This window comes from Falco peregrinus, chromosome 7, assembly GCF_023634155.1.
Source record: "Falco peregrinus isolate bFalPer1 chromosome 7, bFalPer1.pri, whole genome shotgun sequence".
Taxonomy (NCBI): Eukaryota; Metazoa; Chordata; class Aves; order Falconiformes; family Falconidae; genus Falco; species Falco peregrinus.
This window is the reverse complement of record NC_073727.1, coordinates 82545274-82563281: the sequence shown is the minus strand read 5'-3', so window position 1 is coordinate 82563281 and position 18008 is coordinate 82545274. Positions and strand designations below refer to the sequence as shown.

The 18008-nt window shown below is 39.5% G+C and overlaps 1 protein-coding gene across 4 annotated transcripts in view; it reads left to right on the top strand.

Moving 5' to 3' along the window:
* The window catches only part of PHIP (pleckstrin homology domain interacting protein), a 119337-nt gene that overhangs the window by 26335 nt on the left and 74994 nt on the right, over positions 1-18008 (top strand). For 3 of the 4 annotated variants that reach the window (XM_055810793.1, XM_055810792.1, XM_055810791.1), the window contains exons 8-12: positions 8377-8598; positions 9204-9304; positions 16154-16224; positions 17026-17126; positions 17231-17271. In XM_055810793.1, the coding sequence (XP_055666768.1) occupies positions 8377-8598; positions 9204-9304; positions 16154-16224; positions 17026-17126; positions 17231-17271 (536 nt within the window). Of the gene's footprint in view, positions 1-8376; positions 8599-9203; positions 9305-14885; positions 14904-16153; positions 16225-17025; positions 17127-17230; positions 17272-18008 lie in introns of those variants that run through there. The other variant, XM_027782750.2, reaches the window with a different exon arrangement.

The following is an 18008-nucleotide window of genomic DNA, read 5'->3' as shown; positions in this document are numbered from 1 at the left end:
TTAACTTGGTCTTTTCTTTTTCCTTTTTTTCTCTTCCTTTTTTCCTCTTCCTTTTTTCCTTGTTGAGATTTGCTAACAGTCTTAATTTTTTTCTGCAATGGAGAGGTACAACACATGCCTCTATAGTGGTATTGTAGACAACTGGTAGGGAGCAGGCTTGTTTTTTGGTGATCATCTTCCCTTGGTTTGCTGTTACTAAACCCACCAGGTGGCATTAGGTTCCAGAACTAGCTGTTCTTCTCTTTCTGACCATTTTACACCTTTTAGTTGTCTATGAGCAGGTTGCTCTCCATCAGTTACATTCTGAAACAGCATTTTAGGGGTCTCATAATGCAGGGTTTGGTTTATTGGTTGACAACTACTTTTTTTTCTTTTTTTTTTTTTTTTTTTTTAAATGCTTTGAACTATCTGTTCATCCAGTAAAATGGCTGCAGGCTGTAAGCTTACTGAGAAGTCAGTAGCCTATTCATAATATTGATTTGTACAACGTGAGAATTGCAGAAGCATGTTTTGTGTAATATGTATAGCTCTGTAGACAGAGTTGGTTTTGGGGGGTTTTTAAGTTGTGCAACTCCAAGAAAAATGGGTTTGATGTTTCTCAACTGTGATGCAATTAATATTAATGGCTTAGTTCTATTCTCATGTGTGTACTGCTTTGAGAAAGAGATTAATCCACATTTGAGCGATTTCAACCCTCTAGTATTTTGGAAGTTCTAGGTTCCCTATTCCCTTCTACTTTCAGGTGTCTCTTTTTGAGCAATTCTGTTTCACACACGCATGCGCCGCCCGCCCTATGTGCTGCTTGGGGTTTTTTTGGTGGCAACTGCACTTTTGAGGAGAATGCACAAGCTTCTTCATACTTTTAAGTCTCGCATTGTGGCAACAGTAGGATGGAATGAGCTGATACTGTTATTCAGATAGAAATTGTATCAAGTAGATGTAGAGTTTGAACCTTTTTGATGCGTTAGGTAACACAAGTGCAAATTTGAATCTGGAAACACAGGAACAGTTAGTGAAATTTACTGAGTTAACATGGGGGGGGGAGGGAACCCAAATCTGAGCGCTTTATACAGTGCTCGTATGTTTAAGGAAGCAAAGAGATTAAAATGGAATCTGCTTAGAACTTTATAAGCAAAGTTTAGAAGAAAAAAGGGACCCTTTTTTTCTCTAAACTGCTTATAAAGCCCTAAACAGCAAGTTTGCTAGTTCTGTTGAAAAGCCATGTTAACTTGTTCATTGGAATTGATTTGAAAGTACGCATTACAGAATTTGTTTACCAATTTTTTTTCCTTTCTTTTTCCTTTAGCTTCTCAGCAACTTAGTAGAAGTGAATTAAATCAAGCTATAAGTAAAACTAGCCTGTGTGTGTATGACTGTCAAAAACATTCAGTGACTGAGCTAATAATTTAAACTTCTTTTTAACAAATAACACTGCGTCTTTCAAGGTATTCAATATGAGTGAGATTTGCAGCCTTTTCAAAAGCATTAAATGCTAACAACTATATTTAAATGCAGTCAAACCACTAAATTTAAGAGGTCCTTGAATCTTCTTCTTTCCTGTAGAAGTTCTGGGTAGGTAAGCGTCTTACTGGAAGGCCCCAAGTTGTACCTATTAATTAAAACCTGTTCCTGAAGGTGGTTTACTTTCTTTTCATACAGGTATTTGAGCTGAGCTAAAAGTAGCAATAAAAGTAGAGTTAAGATGCATAGTAGTTTCATTTAATGAAACTACTTTTTTTCCTTTAGCTTCTCAGCAACTTAGTAGAAGTGAATTAAATCAAGCTATAAGTGAAACTAGCCTGTGTGTGTATGACTGTCAAAAACATTCAGTGACTGAGCTAATAATTTAAACTTCTTTTTAACAAATAACACTGCGTTATTTGTTTAATATTGTTATTCATTTAATGAGTCTTAGTTCAATGGGTCTGAAAGAAAAAAAAAGATCTAGAAGGAAATGGTCATTTCAAGGGTTTGATAAAATTTTTAATAGAAAAAGAATAACAGAAGTTAGAGTATTGAACACTTGGTTTTCATATTCATGCAGTCTAAAATGATGGGGCAAAGACCAAAGACTGCGCATGCTTATTAGTTTGCGAGGATACACTTTGAAGAAGTTCTAAGGTAATTCAGGAGGACTTCTGAGGTTCAAGCTGAATAATTGGATTAATACATACTTACATTGCTGTGTTGTGGTTAAAATGACTACCAAAGTCCTAGCTTAGATGAATTCAAGAGAAATTACAGAATCTGTTTCATACTTGCTGCTAGAATGCTCCAATTTATTTATTTTTATGGAAACTCCCCAAGGAAATTGGAAAAATTGAAGATTAATGCTCAGGAAAGAGTTGTGGTGCTGTCCAGAGCTTTGGAGAGTGATGCCTGTTAGTAAGGTGCAATGGCATGCTTGAGGTTTAGAACTTCTGGTGTAAAAACAAAGGGGGGATCCAATTATCATGCAGTTTTGTCTATGGAGTACTTTTTTTCTTTGGATCCTTTAACTGCATTAACAGAGTAACTTACCATTAGAACCACTTTATCAAGGGCTTTGGTGGTTTCTGACTTGTCGAGGTGCTAAGAGAGGGCAGGGCAGAGGGAAGGTTTTTTTTGTTATGGATACTGTGGGTTGTGAAAAGGAGAATAAGAAGCAAATACGGGGTAAACTTTCTCAACAGGGTGACCAGCCTGGTGAGGAGAGTGTTAGAGTAGGAGAGATGTGGGAGGGAGACAAGAAGTCACAGTCACATGAAGAAGCAGTGGACCAGGTGGGTAAGCAAAGAATGTGAGGCGATATAGATGGTAAAACCCCTGAAAACAACAAAAAGGGCTGAAGAGGGCCCACCCCAAAGTGTATGCACATAGATCGTGGAGTGTATTATGGGGAAAGCTTTCACGCTTTGAGAAATCAGCCTGACTATGTGGAGAAAAGCAGGAGAAACTGGAATTCTGTGGGTAGTTGCAGGGGTACAGTCTTACTGGGATCAAAGAAGTGAAGTGGCATTGGATAGCTCACAGGACTGGGGTGCTGCTGTGGATGGATACAGACTCTTTAGGAGGGGTTGGCCAGGATGGCAAGGAGTGGGAGTTGTCCTTCATGTGGGAGAGTAGCAGGAATGCATGGAGCTCTGCCTGGGGACAGGTGATGAGCCAGCTGAGAGCTCATGGGTGGGTTAAAGGGCCCATCAATGTGGGTGACATTGGGGTGGCTGTCTGCTACAGGTTTCCTGATCAGGAAGAAGTAGATGAGGCCTTCTTCAGGCAACTGGCAAAAGCCTCTGCTAGTCCTCCTGGTGGACTTGAACCACCCTGGTATCTGCTAGATGGGGAATGCGGCAGCATGCAGGCAATCCAGGAAGTTTCTGCAGTCATGCCCTGATGACAGCTTCCTGGCACAGGTCACTGGGGAGCTGACAACAAAAGACACTCGCTGGATCTGTTAGTTACAAACTGAAGAATTGTTTTTGGATGTAAAAGCCAAGGGCTGTCTTGGCTACAGTGACCATGAGGTGACTGAGGACAGGATCCTGTGAGGAAGGAATGAGGCAAAAAGCAGGATCACAACCCTGGACTTCAGAGGAGCAGATTTTGACCTGTCTGAGGACCTGCTTGGAAGAATCCTGTGGGATATGGTTGGGGGGAGAGAGGAGGGGTCCAGGACAGTTGGCTGTTTTTAAGTATCATCTCTTCCAGACTGAAGAATGATCCATCCTAATGTGCAGGAAAGCAAGCAGAGGTGGCAGGGGGCCTGTGTGGATAAGCAGTGAGGTCCTGACAAAACTCAAACACAAAAAAGAAGCATGCAAGAGGTGAAAGCAGGGACAAATAACTTGGGAGAAATACAGAGCCACTCTCTGGAAGTTCAGCGATGGGGTTAGGAAAGCTGAAGACAGCCTGGAATTGAATCTGTCAAGGGTTGTGAAGAGCAACACAAATGGCTGCTGGAAGTATATGGGCAGCAAAGGGAAGACTATGGAAAATGTGGTCCTGCTGATGAGTGGGGCAGGAGACCTGGTGACAGAGGACACGGAAAAAGATGAGATGCTTGACTGTCATCTTTGCCTCGGTCTTTAGTGCCGGACTTGTCTTAAGGAGTCCCAAGTCCTTGAGACCAGAGGGAAAGTGTGGAGCAAGGAAGACTTGTCCTTGGTGGAGGGGAATCAGGCTAGGGAATATTTAAATGAACTAGCCATCCGCATATCCATGTGCGCTGATTTGGGCTGGGATAGATTTAATTGTCTTTGTAGTAGCTAGTATGGAGGGCTATGTTTTGGATTTGTTCTGGAAGCAGTGTTGATAATACAGGGGCTGTTTTCATTACTGGTGAGCAGCACTTACATGGTGTCGAGGCCTTTTCTACTTCTCACCGCATCCCACCAGTGAGTGAGGCTGCGGGGATGCATAAGGAGTTTGGAGGGAACAGAGCTGGGACAGCTGATCCCAGCTGACCAAAGGGATATTCCATACCACAGGATGTCATGTTGAGCATATAAAGCTGGGGGAAGGAGGAGGAAAGGGGGGACATTCACAGTGATGCCATTTGTCTTCCCAAGTAATTGTCATGTGTGATGGAGCCCTGCTTTCCTGGAGATGGCTGAACACCTGCCTGCCCATGGGAACTAGTGAAAGAATTCCTTGTTTTGCTTTGCTTGCATGTGTGGCTTTTGCTTTATTTTATTAAATTGTCTTTTATCTCAACCCATGAGTCTTCTCACTTTTACTCTTCTGATTCTCTCCCCTACCCCACCACGGGGGGGCGGGGAGTAAGTGAGCAGCCAAGTGGTGCTTAGTTGCTGGCTGGGGTTAAACCATGACACCATGTTGGGACCTGATGAGAGACACTGGCAGGTGACACTGTGAGGCCATTCTCAATTATCTTTGAGAGGCCATGATGATCAGGAGAGGTTCCTGTGGACTGGAAGAGAGTAAATGTCACTCCTGTCTTCAGGAAGGGCAAGAGGGTTGTTCCAGGGAAGTACAGACCATTCATTTTCATCTGTCACCTAAGAAGGTGATGGAGTAAACCCTCCTTAAAGCTATTTCCAACCATATTAACAGTAAGAACATGATCAGCATTGATCTACGAAGGGGAAGTCGTTCCTGTCCAACTTGATAACCTTATATGATCAAATGACTAATTGGATGAGGGACAGCAGTAGATGTTGTTTTTCCTGACTGCAGCAAGGCTTTCAGTGCTGTCTCCCATAGCATCCTTACTGGCAAACTGATGAAGTACAGGTTGCATAAGTGGACAGTGAGAGTGAAAATGGCCAGGTTTGAAGGGTTGTGATTAGCAGCACAGAGCCCAGCTGGAGGCCAGTCACTAGGGGTACCACAGGGTGTGGTGCTGAAGCCAGTACTTTTTAATGTTCTCCGTAAGGTCCTTGGTGATGGGACATTGAGTACCTTCAGTAAATATACAAAAGGTTACAGGCATTGTTGATACATCATCCTGTGTGACCTAGTCTAGCTGACCCTACTTGAGCAGGGGGAGTGGACTAGGCGATCTCCAGAGGTCCCTTCCCACCTCAGTGATTCTCTGGTTCTGTCTGTCGCCGTTCAACTCTGCATGCTTCGGTGGTTTTCCCTGGGCTGGCACTGTAGCAGTTTAGCAGCTAAGAGAAGGTAGGCATGTACCACAGAATCTCAGCATGGAAGTTTTATGTATAAGTAGAGATAGTATATGTACCATTGCTCTCCTTACCCAAGAGGCAGAAAATACAATTATTAACAAGCTCCCTTACTATCTCTTTTGTCAAATAGACATGTCCCTGCAACAGACACTCTTATGACCAAGTTTTTGAAGTAGAAACTAGCTGTTGGCTTGCTATAACTAACCAAGACTGCACAAGGGAGCAGTCCTTTGTTGAGTATTGAGGCTAAATATTTAAGAGCTGTGCTCTTCTGTAACGCTGATTGCTCACACTTGGTGTCCATGGAGGACCAAAGAGAAATCTGAAATCTCAAATTGTACTTTTCTGTTTGAGGGAAGAGGGACCTTCTCTTAATAGAAGTACTTGTTTAAAATGAGTATGCAATGTCAGAATTTGTTTGACAATCTTAATTGGAGGCTCGGAAGTTTATTCTGAGGTGGAAGCATGGGAGAAGTTGTCTTGCCCACATCTTTGCATTCATGGCTGCACCTGTTGAAGGGTTGGGAAGAAAGACAAGTTATGGCCTTAAAGTCATGCCCACCTGAGGAAAAGCAAAAGCATGGTAACTGGTAAATCAAAATTACCTACCAAGGTACTCCAGAAATCAATGACACAGTAAAGTTTTAAGTTACCTTGATTTCACATGTCTGGAGTCCCCCTGCAAAATGTTCTGCTGGGTTAAAATGTTACTAATGCTCCAAAGTAGCCTTTTTACTGATGCTGAAGATGTGTTGCTTCTGTAGAGAAGCAACCTGCATTTGTGATCTGTAGAAACATGTGCCCTGTCAATGTATGTAAATACAGTCAGCTTTCTTTTTAGTGTTTAAAAAACTGGGGCTATAGTTGTCTCTTGTGTTAAAGAGATAAGTGTCTTGTCAGAATTGATATAAATAATAAAGGAAGAGTGAAACTGCTGTGCGTAACTGGCTGTGAGCCATAAACAACTTGTTCACTAAACAACAAATAAGCCTGAGAAAGTTGACTGGTTTGCAGGGTGTTGTTACAAATGAGAATGGGTGTATAATTGTTAGGTAACTGCAGGTATGCTGTTCCCCTCTTCCCGGGTACTAGCTTTAAATCTGAACTAATGTAATGAGTAAAATTTAGCTACCTTTTAAATTAGAGGACTGTTGGTTGTTTTTCTTTTTTATAGCAGTAACATAAAAGAAGTTAAGAAAATAAATTGTTCATCAGTATTAACATAATGTGAACAGGCTAGTCAGTATTTATTAAAAAAAGGAGAGGAAAAAAAAAAGCTTTCTGAATCATTTTATGCATTCCAATAGCTGCAGTATGTATCTGGGTTTCTTTTGAAAGTGTTTCCTGGAGCATTTGCCTAACACTGGTGGGACAGCTCTATGTCACATATAGTGTGTGTGTCAGTGAGCACTTCCCAAGCTGGGTGTTGGAGTCCTGGGACTGGGCTGCCCAGAACAGTAGCTGAATGGAGCTGTGGCAATGTGGGATCTCTATAGTTATGTGAATGTAGACTAAGGAGTGTACTAAGTAGGGAAAATATGCGTCACTTGTTTACAGAAGCTGCGATGTTTTGTAGTGAAATAGTAGATGAAAATAGTAGTGGTAGCCTCTAAATATTTTTTGAGACTTTTGGTTGTTAGATGCTTACGTTCACTGAATGCTTACCAGTCTTTTAAAAATCTGGCTGTTTGTGCCTGTACCGAATGGATACCATTTTTATAAAAGGTGGAGGAAAGTATTGCCCTGCCTTCTGACTGTCTTCAAAGAATAAATGCTAAGAAACTTGTGCAAAGACACTGTAAATAGATGAAAGAGGAAAAAACGGATGAAATTTTATAACAGTGGTGTCACTTTGTAACTTGCTGCAGCACCTCTATGTGTCCAGTAGCAGATCAGTGCTCCAGATGTTAAAATCCAACATCCAGCTTTGTATTGCTTCTGAACCTAAGCAAATTAATGAAATACTTCCAGCAAATCTCAGCTGTCAGTGCCTTTGTGCAGTGTTCAAATATTATTGTGCTGAGTGAGGTGCAAAGATATTCAGACTTTCAGGGAGGCGCAGGAATGCAATGAAAAATGAAGGACTGAGTCTGGAAATTTTTGCTAGGGCTGTGAGTTTGTTGTATACAGGCAAGCAGCTGTTACAGTGATGTGGGAAGACCAGCTAAATGTGAGTTGAATATGAATAGGTGAAGCCTCTGAGGTTTGTTGAGAAAGAGTGATCGTTTTGGTGATTGTTCATGGGAGTATCAAAGCAGATTTATAGTACTTCGACTTAACGGAATAGCTGTTCATGCAGGCTCTTTACCTCATTGTTACTGTGGTAAGTATACTGCTAATGCTGATAGGGCACGAAGATAAGGAACATAAGTGGGTATAATGCTAAATGGCAAACACTGTACCAATTCATGATTCATTTTAATGTTTAATGTAAATTTTCATTTTAATGTTGCAACTCTGGTTTGTGCTAGAGTTTTTGGGAAAAGCGTCTTACTGAAGAGCATAAATCCAACTTGGCTGTAGGATTTGTGATCTGTGTTACAAACACATCATGCTTTGTATATACTGTTGAGAATTAATGTAATCCTGTGTTTTGAATGCAGTGTGGAAAAGTGTTAAAAGCCGGGGGCGGGAGGGCACGTCATATGATACTTACCTGCACATGCTACTAGTTCTGTTTTTCAGTTCGTTGTGTTAGTTAACTGTAACATCAACAGCTAATGGTATGGTTGAAATTTCTACCTTCCAGGGATCAGATGATTGCCTTGTAAAAATCTGGGCAACAGATGATGGAAGGTTGTTGGCTACCCTGAGAGGGCATGCAGCTGAAATATCTGACATGGCAGTGAACTACGAAAACACCATGATAGCTGCTGGAAGCTGTGATAAAATGATCAGAGTTTGGTGCCTTCGAACTTGTGCACCCTTAGCAGTTCTGCAGGGCCACAGTGCATCTATAACATCATTGCAGGTAGGTTTTTGCTTTGCAAACTCACCTGAGCAATAAAGTACATAATTTGACTGAAAAAGGAACCACCCAGGAATGTTCTGTGTAATAAAATTGCGTGCCTGTGAAGTGAGAAGGAATTTTCACAGTATGCATTGTGAAATAACACGTGTTTATTGTCAAAATGCGTGACCCTTGAAACATGCCATCCATAATCCTTGTTCAAAAAAATTGCATGATGCACGTGGGCAGTTCTGTTTTGAAGTATCGTTCCTTTCCAGGCTGTGATTCTGACTGCAGGTCCACTGAGCAAGAACTGCAGTCACTGCTGAATACTTTGGTTTATTTTTGTTTCAAGTTGCATGCTGTTGCACAACTTGGGTTGTGGGGAGGGAGAATCCAGAGTGCTTTGCCAAGTAACCCAGGAGGGTTGTTCTGAAGGAAGAGAGTGACTCTGAGCAGCATTGTGTTATTTTGGTCTTCATTGCAATTTAGTTTTCTTAAGTATGGTTCGATACTTGATTTATTTTTTTTTTTTTTTTGTGAGAAGTCAATGACTTGAGGAACTTCTTAGCACATCTGGAACAGATTAACAGCAGAGCTTTTCTTTTTTCTCTTCCCCACCCCAGTTCTCTCCACTGTGCAGTGGCTCAAAGAGATACTTATCTTCAACCGGGGCAGATGGAACAATATGCTTTTGGCTGTGGGATGCTGGCACCCTTAAAATAAAGTTGGTTGCTATTTTATTTGTTAATTTTATAAATTTTTTTGTAATTAAGAATGATGTACAAATGTTGGAGAAAAATTTGACTAAGACAAAACTTCTCACTGGCTGGTTCACTGTGTGATTATTGGGTGTGATCTATTTCTGATGTAGCCATAGCTTGCTTGCTTATCTTTTAAAGACTGAGTTGATAATACAACATTTTGTGGGTTGAAGCAAGTAACTGTATACCTAGTTTTGTTGCAGTTCTGTTAATTTAGTAAAAAAGTTATTTTTTAAAAAAATATAATGTCAAAGTTGGTGCTTTTTGGTTCTCTTCTCATCTCTTAGTCCCAAATGAAATAAAATTTATGTTGATAAAATGATTGTAATTTAGACATGAAGATCCAGGGGGTTTTAGGATATGGTAATGTCCTAGTATAAATTAGAATAGGGTGGTTTTGATGATTTTCCTTGTCTGTATTACCTTTTCGTAGTTGCTCTTTACTGTAATGTGGTAGGAGGCGGAATTCTTGGGGAGCTGTGTATCGGTGGCTGAAGTTGAGCCTGAAGTACTGCCTTCAAAGTATAAGATATTAAAAATGTTGTCAGTGCCCTCAAATAGAGAGAAGTTTTTTTAAAAATGAACTTGTTCAATAGCTTTCAAATGCTTTTTGCTCCTTCTTTTCCTTTATCACAAAACAGCTGTAGCTTAATATTGGAAATAGTTGTTTCAGTAATCATTAGCGGTTTCACTCTGGGGATGAGATGTGTTCTTATGGATATATTCTCCTGGCCAGGTAGGTTTCTGTTTTCTTGTAGTTTTGGTAATTGCTGTTAGAACCTCTTCCTTGCAGTGTGCCAGGGTTATGCAGGGCTTGGGTTTGCCTAGGTACTTCTCTAGTTGTCTGGACCTTAGCTGTTGTGGTGGTCTCTGGGCATTTTGGCTCTTTCTTGATACTGTAGATGAAGCTGCTTCTCAGGCTGTTAATCCTCTGCTGCCTGGTGCTTGCTGTAATCAAAGTAAGACTCCTCCTTGCTGAGAAAAGGGGGAGATGGCTTACATGCTTACTTTTAATGTGTGAAGGAGTGGAGTTGCCACCACCTTATTTTTCATAAGGTCTCTAAGTCTGAGCTCTTGTTGACAAGGTGAAATCTTAATCTGCCCAAGTTGTAAAACTTTTGAGCCCACAATGTTTCTCTTTCACTTTTTTCCTTTCTTTTTTTTCCCCCACTTTCCTAAATAAAGATTGAGTTTATGGAATGGAATTTTGAAGCAAATTCTGCCATTGGAGAATAGTGGAATCCATGAGAGTTAAGTGAGTTATACTATATAAGGTTGGGAGATCAGTGTTTAGAAGTCATGAATGATTGGATGAATCATGGAGTTGGAGGGGGTTTGTCTTGAAGTAAAATTTAGGGACTGAGAAAGTTGGCATCAGTTATGGTAGGGGATTTTCAACTAATTCCTTTCCATGGTGATATGTAAATGTAGAATAAAAATTTTCAGTAAGATACACTCACCAAATATTAAATTTTTAAAACTTTTTTGAGTAATGCTTTCAATATATAAGTAGTCACAGCAGATGTGATCAGATAGTGGTGCAGAGAAAACAGGTTAGCTCAGCTGTCTCATGCAGCATAGCAAGGAAGTGGTCTGGTAACCCAAGTCATGCCAGTGCTGCTTAATGATGGAGTGCAGAGTAAATTTTGAACTGGAATTTGTACCATCCTTACTTTCCCTTCTGGAAGGATTTTATATGTTGTGTTTGAGAAGACAGAGGAACCCTTTATGCTGCGTTTCTTCAGTCTGGAAAAAGACGAATGCATGAAGATAAGACATGTACAGTCATGAGTGTCTTGAGGAGGGCGTATAATGAGTAATTGCTTGTTGGGTATTCAGTAGCCAATTCCAAATTGGAAGGAGATGGTTCTTTGCAAAACACGCGGTTAAGTTATGAAACTCCATGCCACAGGGTATTATGCATTATATGAAGATACTAAAAGGCATTACGGTGTACAGTTTCTGCTCTTACACAACCAGTTTTAGCTACTTTGGAGGCAAGATACTGGTCTTAAATTTTTGTTTGATCTTAGTAATGCTGTTAGGTGTTAGAAGTAACTGATGCTTTTTGATATAAGCTAAAACTTGATAAAAATCTGGCAAAGTGTAAATAAACAGGTATGTCTTTTGGGACTGGAACGTAACTGTATGCCACTTAGGATATCAAAATAATTGGACAGCCAGAAAAGCCTTAATGTAGCTCTTCCTGAATGGAACAGTATACTAATTCAGGGGAATTTGTTAGTTACAGGAAATTTTACTTCATGCGTTGAACTGTAAACTTTTCTGACTGAGATTGTCTTGCTTATTCCAGTAAACTTTTAGTTTACTGGAAAAGTTTAATGGGAAACTAAGAGTCCAGTGTAATAATACACAGGGAGGCTGCGTTGTATGGACAGTGCTTCTTGGTGTACATTGTCGTAACAGTTTTTGGTGAGGTGATTGTGCTTCCTTATACCTTTAGATCTGCTTCCAGAACTATGGAAACATGGCAGATTCCCTCCACATCCATTCAGTAATGTGCTGGAGGAAAAGGAGTGTCAGCGATATAACAGCATCGAAGGAAAGAAAGATTCCTGTTAATTTTTTTCTTAAGGCCCTTTGTGAGGTTTTGTTTTCAAAAACGTGTTGTGTAGGCCATCTGGAAAAGAGAATAACTGGTGGGGTGGGAAGTTTGAACTTTTATCACTATAGTAAAAAATACAGGCTTGCTTCTGTTCAGTAACTCTGAAATGGAGCAAAGCTGCAGAGAAAAGATCTCTTACCACAGATATTTAGGGTCTGACCTTGCTGCACTACATCTTGGTTACTGGCATCACTCCCCAAGAAGGAGAAATGGGAGCTTTCAAGATCCAAAGATCCCAGTAGTTACAGGTGAAGGGTGCTGTCACATGCTTAAGTTAAGAGTTGACTCTCCTGAGCTTGACTGCAGCCTGCCCTTCAAGAATACAATTGCCATCAGTGATGAAAGTGTGTTACTAAATCATCCAATACTTTAAATGGAAACCGGTAGTGAAGTCTTGAAATGTCAGCTGCTTAAAAGAAGAAAAAAGCCCCGTGTTTGTACCCCACCCCCTACTTTTTATACTTGGCACTGGAATCGTCTGGCACTGAGTTAAGATTATGAGCTGTTGGGCAGCCTCATGATGATCATGTGGTTGATTGTAGTTTCAAGATGATTGGCAGTGCCAGCAGTAAGTACTTTGCTGAACTTTTTCATGAAATATGGGAAAGGCAATGTTTGGATACACTACTGTGTTCAGTGTGCTCTCAAATTAAAAATAGTTTTGTTCTTAACTACACTGCAAACTGTTTTCATGGAACCCAGCTTGGATGGTTAAGGCTACTGAATCAACTCCTTGTCTTTAACTGAAGTTGGACTTAGTCCCTCCTGGGATGAACTGCCTCTGAAGTTTCTTTCCCTGTCATCATCTTTGGGAGATGAGAAAACTTGAAAATGTTCTTTATTCCCCACTTACAAGATCAAAATATGACAGAGCAATTTATTTATCTCAGCAGATCATGAAAAATTGGAAAACTCGCTACCTGAAAACTGTAGTTATTTGTCATTCAAATGGACTTTGACATCCTTTAAGCCTTCTAATGTCTAGTGCCCTATCCCAGTCCTGTTTTCTGTTTGGTTTTTTTCTCTCTGCAAATGTTAGCTTCATTCTTAGATCGCAAAAATCCTTGTATTCAGCTTTGCCAGCAGCTCTGCTGCAATATTAATAGCATCTCTGAAATTAGAGGCTTCCCACATTAGTCTCCCAATTTTTTGATAACCTTGTAATTGAGGCATGTTCACTCTCTGGGTCATGCATACGGCCCAGACAGGAGATGCTTGGTGATAAGAGCTCTGTTTTGATAAAACTGCAAAAGGACACATTACAGTAGATTTGGTGCTATAGGATGCAACACAGACATTGACACTGCTGACCTCAAATTTCTCATACTGTTCAAAGGAGAGTAGTTCAAATCAGCCTTGTTCACGCGCTTCTGTGACTAGTGTGGAAGCATGTTCTTCAGTACTAGAAGAGCCTTCTGTGTGCTGTTCTTCTTTCAGTGAAAAGATTTCTGACCAGGCAGTTACCATGTATGACTAAAAGCAGTAACATTCCAGGTAGGTTAATTTGGTTTCTAATTAGATGAACAGTAAGGTTGGTTGTTGCTGCAGGCAAGGAAGTCAAGGAATGTGGCCCACAAGATGGGAAAGCAATTAGAAATTTAGGCAATCAGGACTTTCCCCTTAGTCTCCTGTTACTGTTCTGGATGGTGAGAGAAGATGCAAGAGTCAGATTCTGTATCCATTGACAGTAGGGAGAAGGGACAAGATCGGCCTTGGTTGATCAGAAATTGAAGAATTTAAGTTTAGAGGAGAAATTATAAGTGATTGATGCATCAAAGTTAAATTAGTTGCAGTGGGAAATATTTGTCTATTTATCTTCTCTGAGAAAGATGTTGAGTTTTCTTGTTATTCTTCTGCCGTGTTTGGATCATAGGCTTCCAGTGTTAGTCTGTTACTGGCAGACCATATGAACAAGGCAGCAGAACAGTCTCACAGATTTGTGTAGAGGAGCTTACTACACTGCTTTTCTTCTTTTCTATTTTTTCCCTCATAATTTTAAAAGGAGGAAAGAAACATAGGAAAACCACATGCTGGTGATTTTGACAATCCTGTTTTGGACAAGATGTTGATTTCTCAATTAGCATCACTGTGGTGTGATACTTCCCACCTGTTTTCTTAAGCAGAAGGCACTTGATGTTCAAGGGGCTGGTTATATGTCAGAATTCAGATATGCTGGACCTTGTCCATTAGCTTGTGAACAAAGACTTAATTTGGAAAGGTTATATCACATCATGTTTTCTGGGAAGAAGTTTCACGTGAGTCCACTACATGTCTAGAGTGAGGTCAGTCTGCAGGGCTTGGATTAGGTAATCATTCCTGCACTGTTGCTGCATTTGGAAGAAGATGAACTTGAGATGTTTATATGGGTGAGTGTGTCCCTTAGTAGGGGTGCATAGACCAACTTGCTTCTTTGTCTGCTGCTTAGAGTGCAGGTTATTTTTTGATTGCAGCCCCTCTCATTTCTGGTTTCGTGTTGAACTTAACACAGGTCTCCTCCAGGAGGAAAATTGTGTACCAGGGCTTTTCTGGACCTCTCTGTGGAATACTTGTGAAGGTATCCTTGTGCCTTCCAGCCACGTTGTAACTGGATTGAGAGTGTTTGTAAAGTGAAGCAATTAGCTTGGTTTCTGTATGTTGCAAGAACTTATGCTTTTTGTCCCCTTTCCTTGCTTCCCAGAAATACTGATTGCCCAGGTAATTCTGTAAAGACCAGAGTCTGCTGTATTGTAAAAGAGTGCCGTAATCTTATGTCTCCTAATGCCTACAATAACACACATTAGAGAGACATAAGTTGGAGAATTTAACTTTATCCAAACTAGAATGTAAGTGCATACTTGCTCTGTTTTGCAGCTGTCCTAACTCCAAAGGCAGAGTTCACAAACCACAGTGGAAGAAAACAGCAGCCTATTTATCTATTTACACTTTCTCCAAATTATGTAAGCTGTATATTGAATAATCTGATAGTTCTTTTTATGTTAGTATCTCAGTTAAGAAAGGGTTACAACTGTTTCGTAGACTAGATCTTTGTCTTGTTTAGTGTATGCTGTGGTGAAGTTTTCTTGTCATGAGTCTGCAGGGAGTTACCTTAAAACTGGTAGAGGAAAGTTCACAGAGGCAGCCTATACTGAAAGGGCCATTTGGAGAAAGATTTCTAACTGGTATTCTTTGCATAGGCACCACTAAGGTTTAATACTTACTGCTTTCTTTGAGATAGCAATAGCTGATAAGTGAAGAAAGGTCTCTTACTCATCTGCCTTCAGCTGAAATGAATTCTATGGACCATTTTGCTTTTAAAAGAGAAAATTTTGGAGACATTATGAATATGCATTCTTCTATGTTAAAACACATCTTTAGTGATCACACTTGTGGGTGTAATGCTGCTGTTCTCTAGTAAGTTTATTCTTTGAGTGAAGATTGCAGATGGCGTACTATGCAAGACCACCTACTGGTTTGAGGTTGCTGCAGTGCATGAGCAGAGTTGAAGTAATAATTGAAGAACCAGAACAGATATGTTTTGGTTTTATGCACTTCTAAAGTGCCAAATCTGTTGAAGCTTTAGTTCTGCTTGCACATCAATTTTTGAAATGCTTAAAAGAAAGCACAGGCCATAAAGTAAAATTCCTTAGTCTTCTAGCTATTGTTCTGACATTCTTTGGGTACTATTTGAAATGAGCCCACAAAGAATACGTGTCTTCTGAAGAAACCAGTATATTCTAATATTGTGAAGAACACTGAATTTATTTAATTTTCTTTTGTATCATGCTCTATAAAGAGCACCAAGCTCTGTTTCTCTCTTGTAAAAGCAGCTGTGTGCTGCAGGAGAAAGCCAGAGTTCCAGTACACCCAGTGGTTTAAAACTGAACATCATGGGCAACTGCCTCTAGTGTCTTCTGTTCTGCTTTGCCAGTGACTTAAGGAGAGTTGTTTTATGTAGCAAAGTTAGAGGGGAGAGAGGAATGGGATTTAAGTTGTGATGCAGCTCTCCTTGATACATGGATTACTTAGTCCATCTGGATGTCTTAGTTTCCTAAAGATCAGATCATGAAGCATAGTCACATAAAATTGTTTATGGATGGGCAGCCATCTGTTCCTTCATATTAATTTTGTCCTTCTGTGCTTTATTTCTAAGATACTTTTTTTTTTAAGCCCTATTAGGAAGTAATTTTAACTGTTTCTTTATTTGTAGTCCAAGGCCAGCGAAGTTTACAGAACGCCCTCGGCCTGGAGTCCAAATGATCTGTTCTTCTTTTAGTGCTGGTACGTCTTACCCCCCCGCCCCCTTTTTCTCCCTTGTGTCAACGTAAGAAGTCATTTGGAGAGTAAAATGAAGTGTGATGCAGTTACTATAGCATGTTTCTTGTTAATAAGATGTAATTGAGGTAAAGTAGCTATTAAAACCCCCCAAATACTTAAAATAGAAATTCAGAATCTGTACATTAACACTTGGTGATACGGCAATTCTTTAAAAGAATTAAATATAAAATGTTGAAAGTGTGTCTCTTGTGACTGCATGTCTTATAAAACATGATGTATACCTTTTTCTCAGAGTGATTCTGAGAGTCAGCTTTATCTGAGGTGGAATTTATAGGAATTGGGACAAGGCGTTCATTGCTAGGTTTTCATGGTCTGAATTTCGTTGATTCCAGAGTTGACAATTGAAGAATGTAACATAAATAATGGGATGAAATGTCAAAATGACCGAAACTTATTTTCAGAAAGTGTACTGGAGTCCTAGTTCCATTCAGGTTTTGTTAAGATTGAGCCCCTTCCAAGGACTTAATCACAAACAAATTACTGTAGTTAGCTAATCTTTGAGGTATGTCTGCAGAAGCATATTTATCTGACAGCAAATGTGAGGTAATTCAAGTCCAGTTAAACTTTCAAGTTTCTTGATCTTGTTTTTTACTTAAAGGTCAGTTACAGTCATAGCTGACATGAGTTACAGCTATAAATTTAAGGAAATAAATTTAAGTATTTGATGTTACAGCCATTTAAAAATACTGTAATAACATTTGATTGTCCTTTTTTTCTTAAGTCTTACCTGTTTGTTTTTCTTAGGTGGAATGTTTTTGGCCACTGGGAGTACAGATCACATCATTAGGGTTTATTTCTTTGGATCAGGTCAGCCAGAGAAGATATCAGAGTTGGAGTTTCATACTGTAAATACTTTTTAAAAATTACATATGTATTTGATTAAAATAATAATTCAGATAATTTGGAATCATATTTGATTTTTTTTTTCTTTTTCTACTGTTTTATATAGGACAAAGTTGACAGCATTCAGTTTTCTAATAGTAGTAGCAGGTAAGCACTTAATTATTCAGAGCTAATTTTTGACTTCTGAATTTTTTTAAATACCAGTTTCTGGTATTAGTTACATAAAAAAAAAAATGCTTTCTCTTTTGAGGTTCATGCAGTAAAGTCATGTATAACTGTTGGATTCTCACTGTTTTTTTTTTTAATAATACTGCTTCTTCAGTCTTACAGTTGTTTTCAGTGTAATGGATGATTAAAGTATCTTCAATTTGCCAAAATCAAGGAGCATAAAAATACTTGAAATTTCTTCTTAAGAAATATATGTGAATATATATACACATATAAAATATGTGCATTTTTAGATACATTTAAACACTTAAAACCTTTTTTCAATTAAATGAAGTGTCTGCTGGATACAGGAAAACTTACCTGACTAGATCTAACAATATTTTGTTTGGCCTATTTTTTTTTTAATGTTCCACTTTAAGTTGTGGATGTTGGATCTGAAGGGTGCTAAAGAAAACAGTTTATTGTGATGTTTCTGACACTTCATTTAATTGATGTTCTAATGTACACTTATTATGATACAAATAGTTGTTAGCCATGCTTCATTGTGCTCCACCTACCTCTTTCTCCTCCTTCTACACCTGCATCCCAAAAAGGGGGAAGAAAAAGGTGGGGGAGAATCTCAAGCTGGGAAACACTTCTCCAGATAAGCGTCATGACAGCGCTAGCTTATTGGGAGTAGGTTTTGTTTTTTTAAAATCATGTCTGTACTTCTTGCA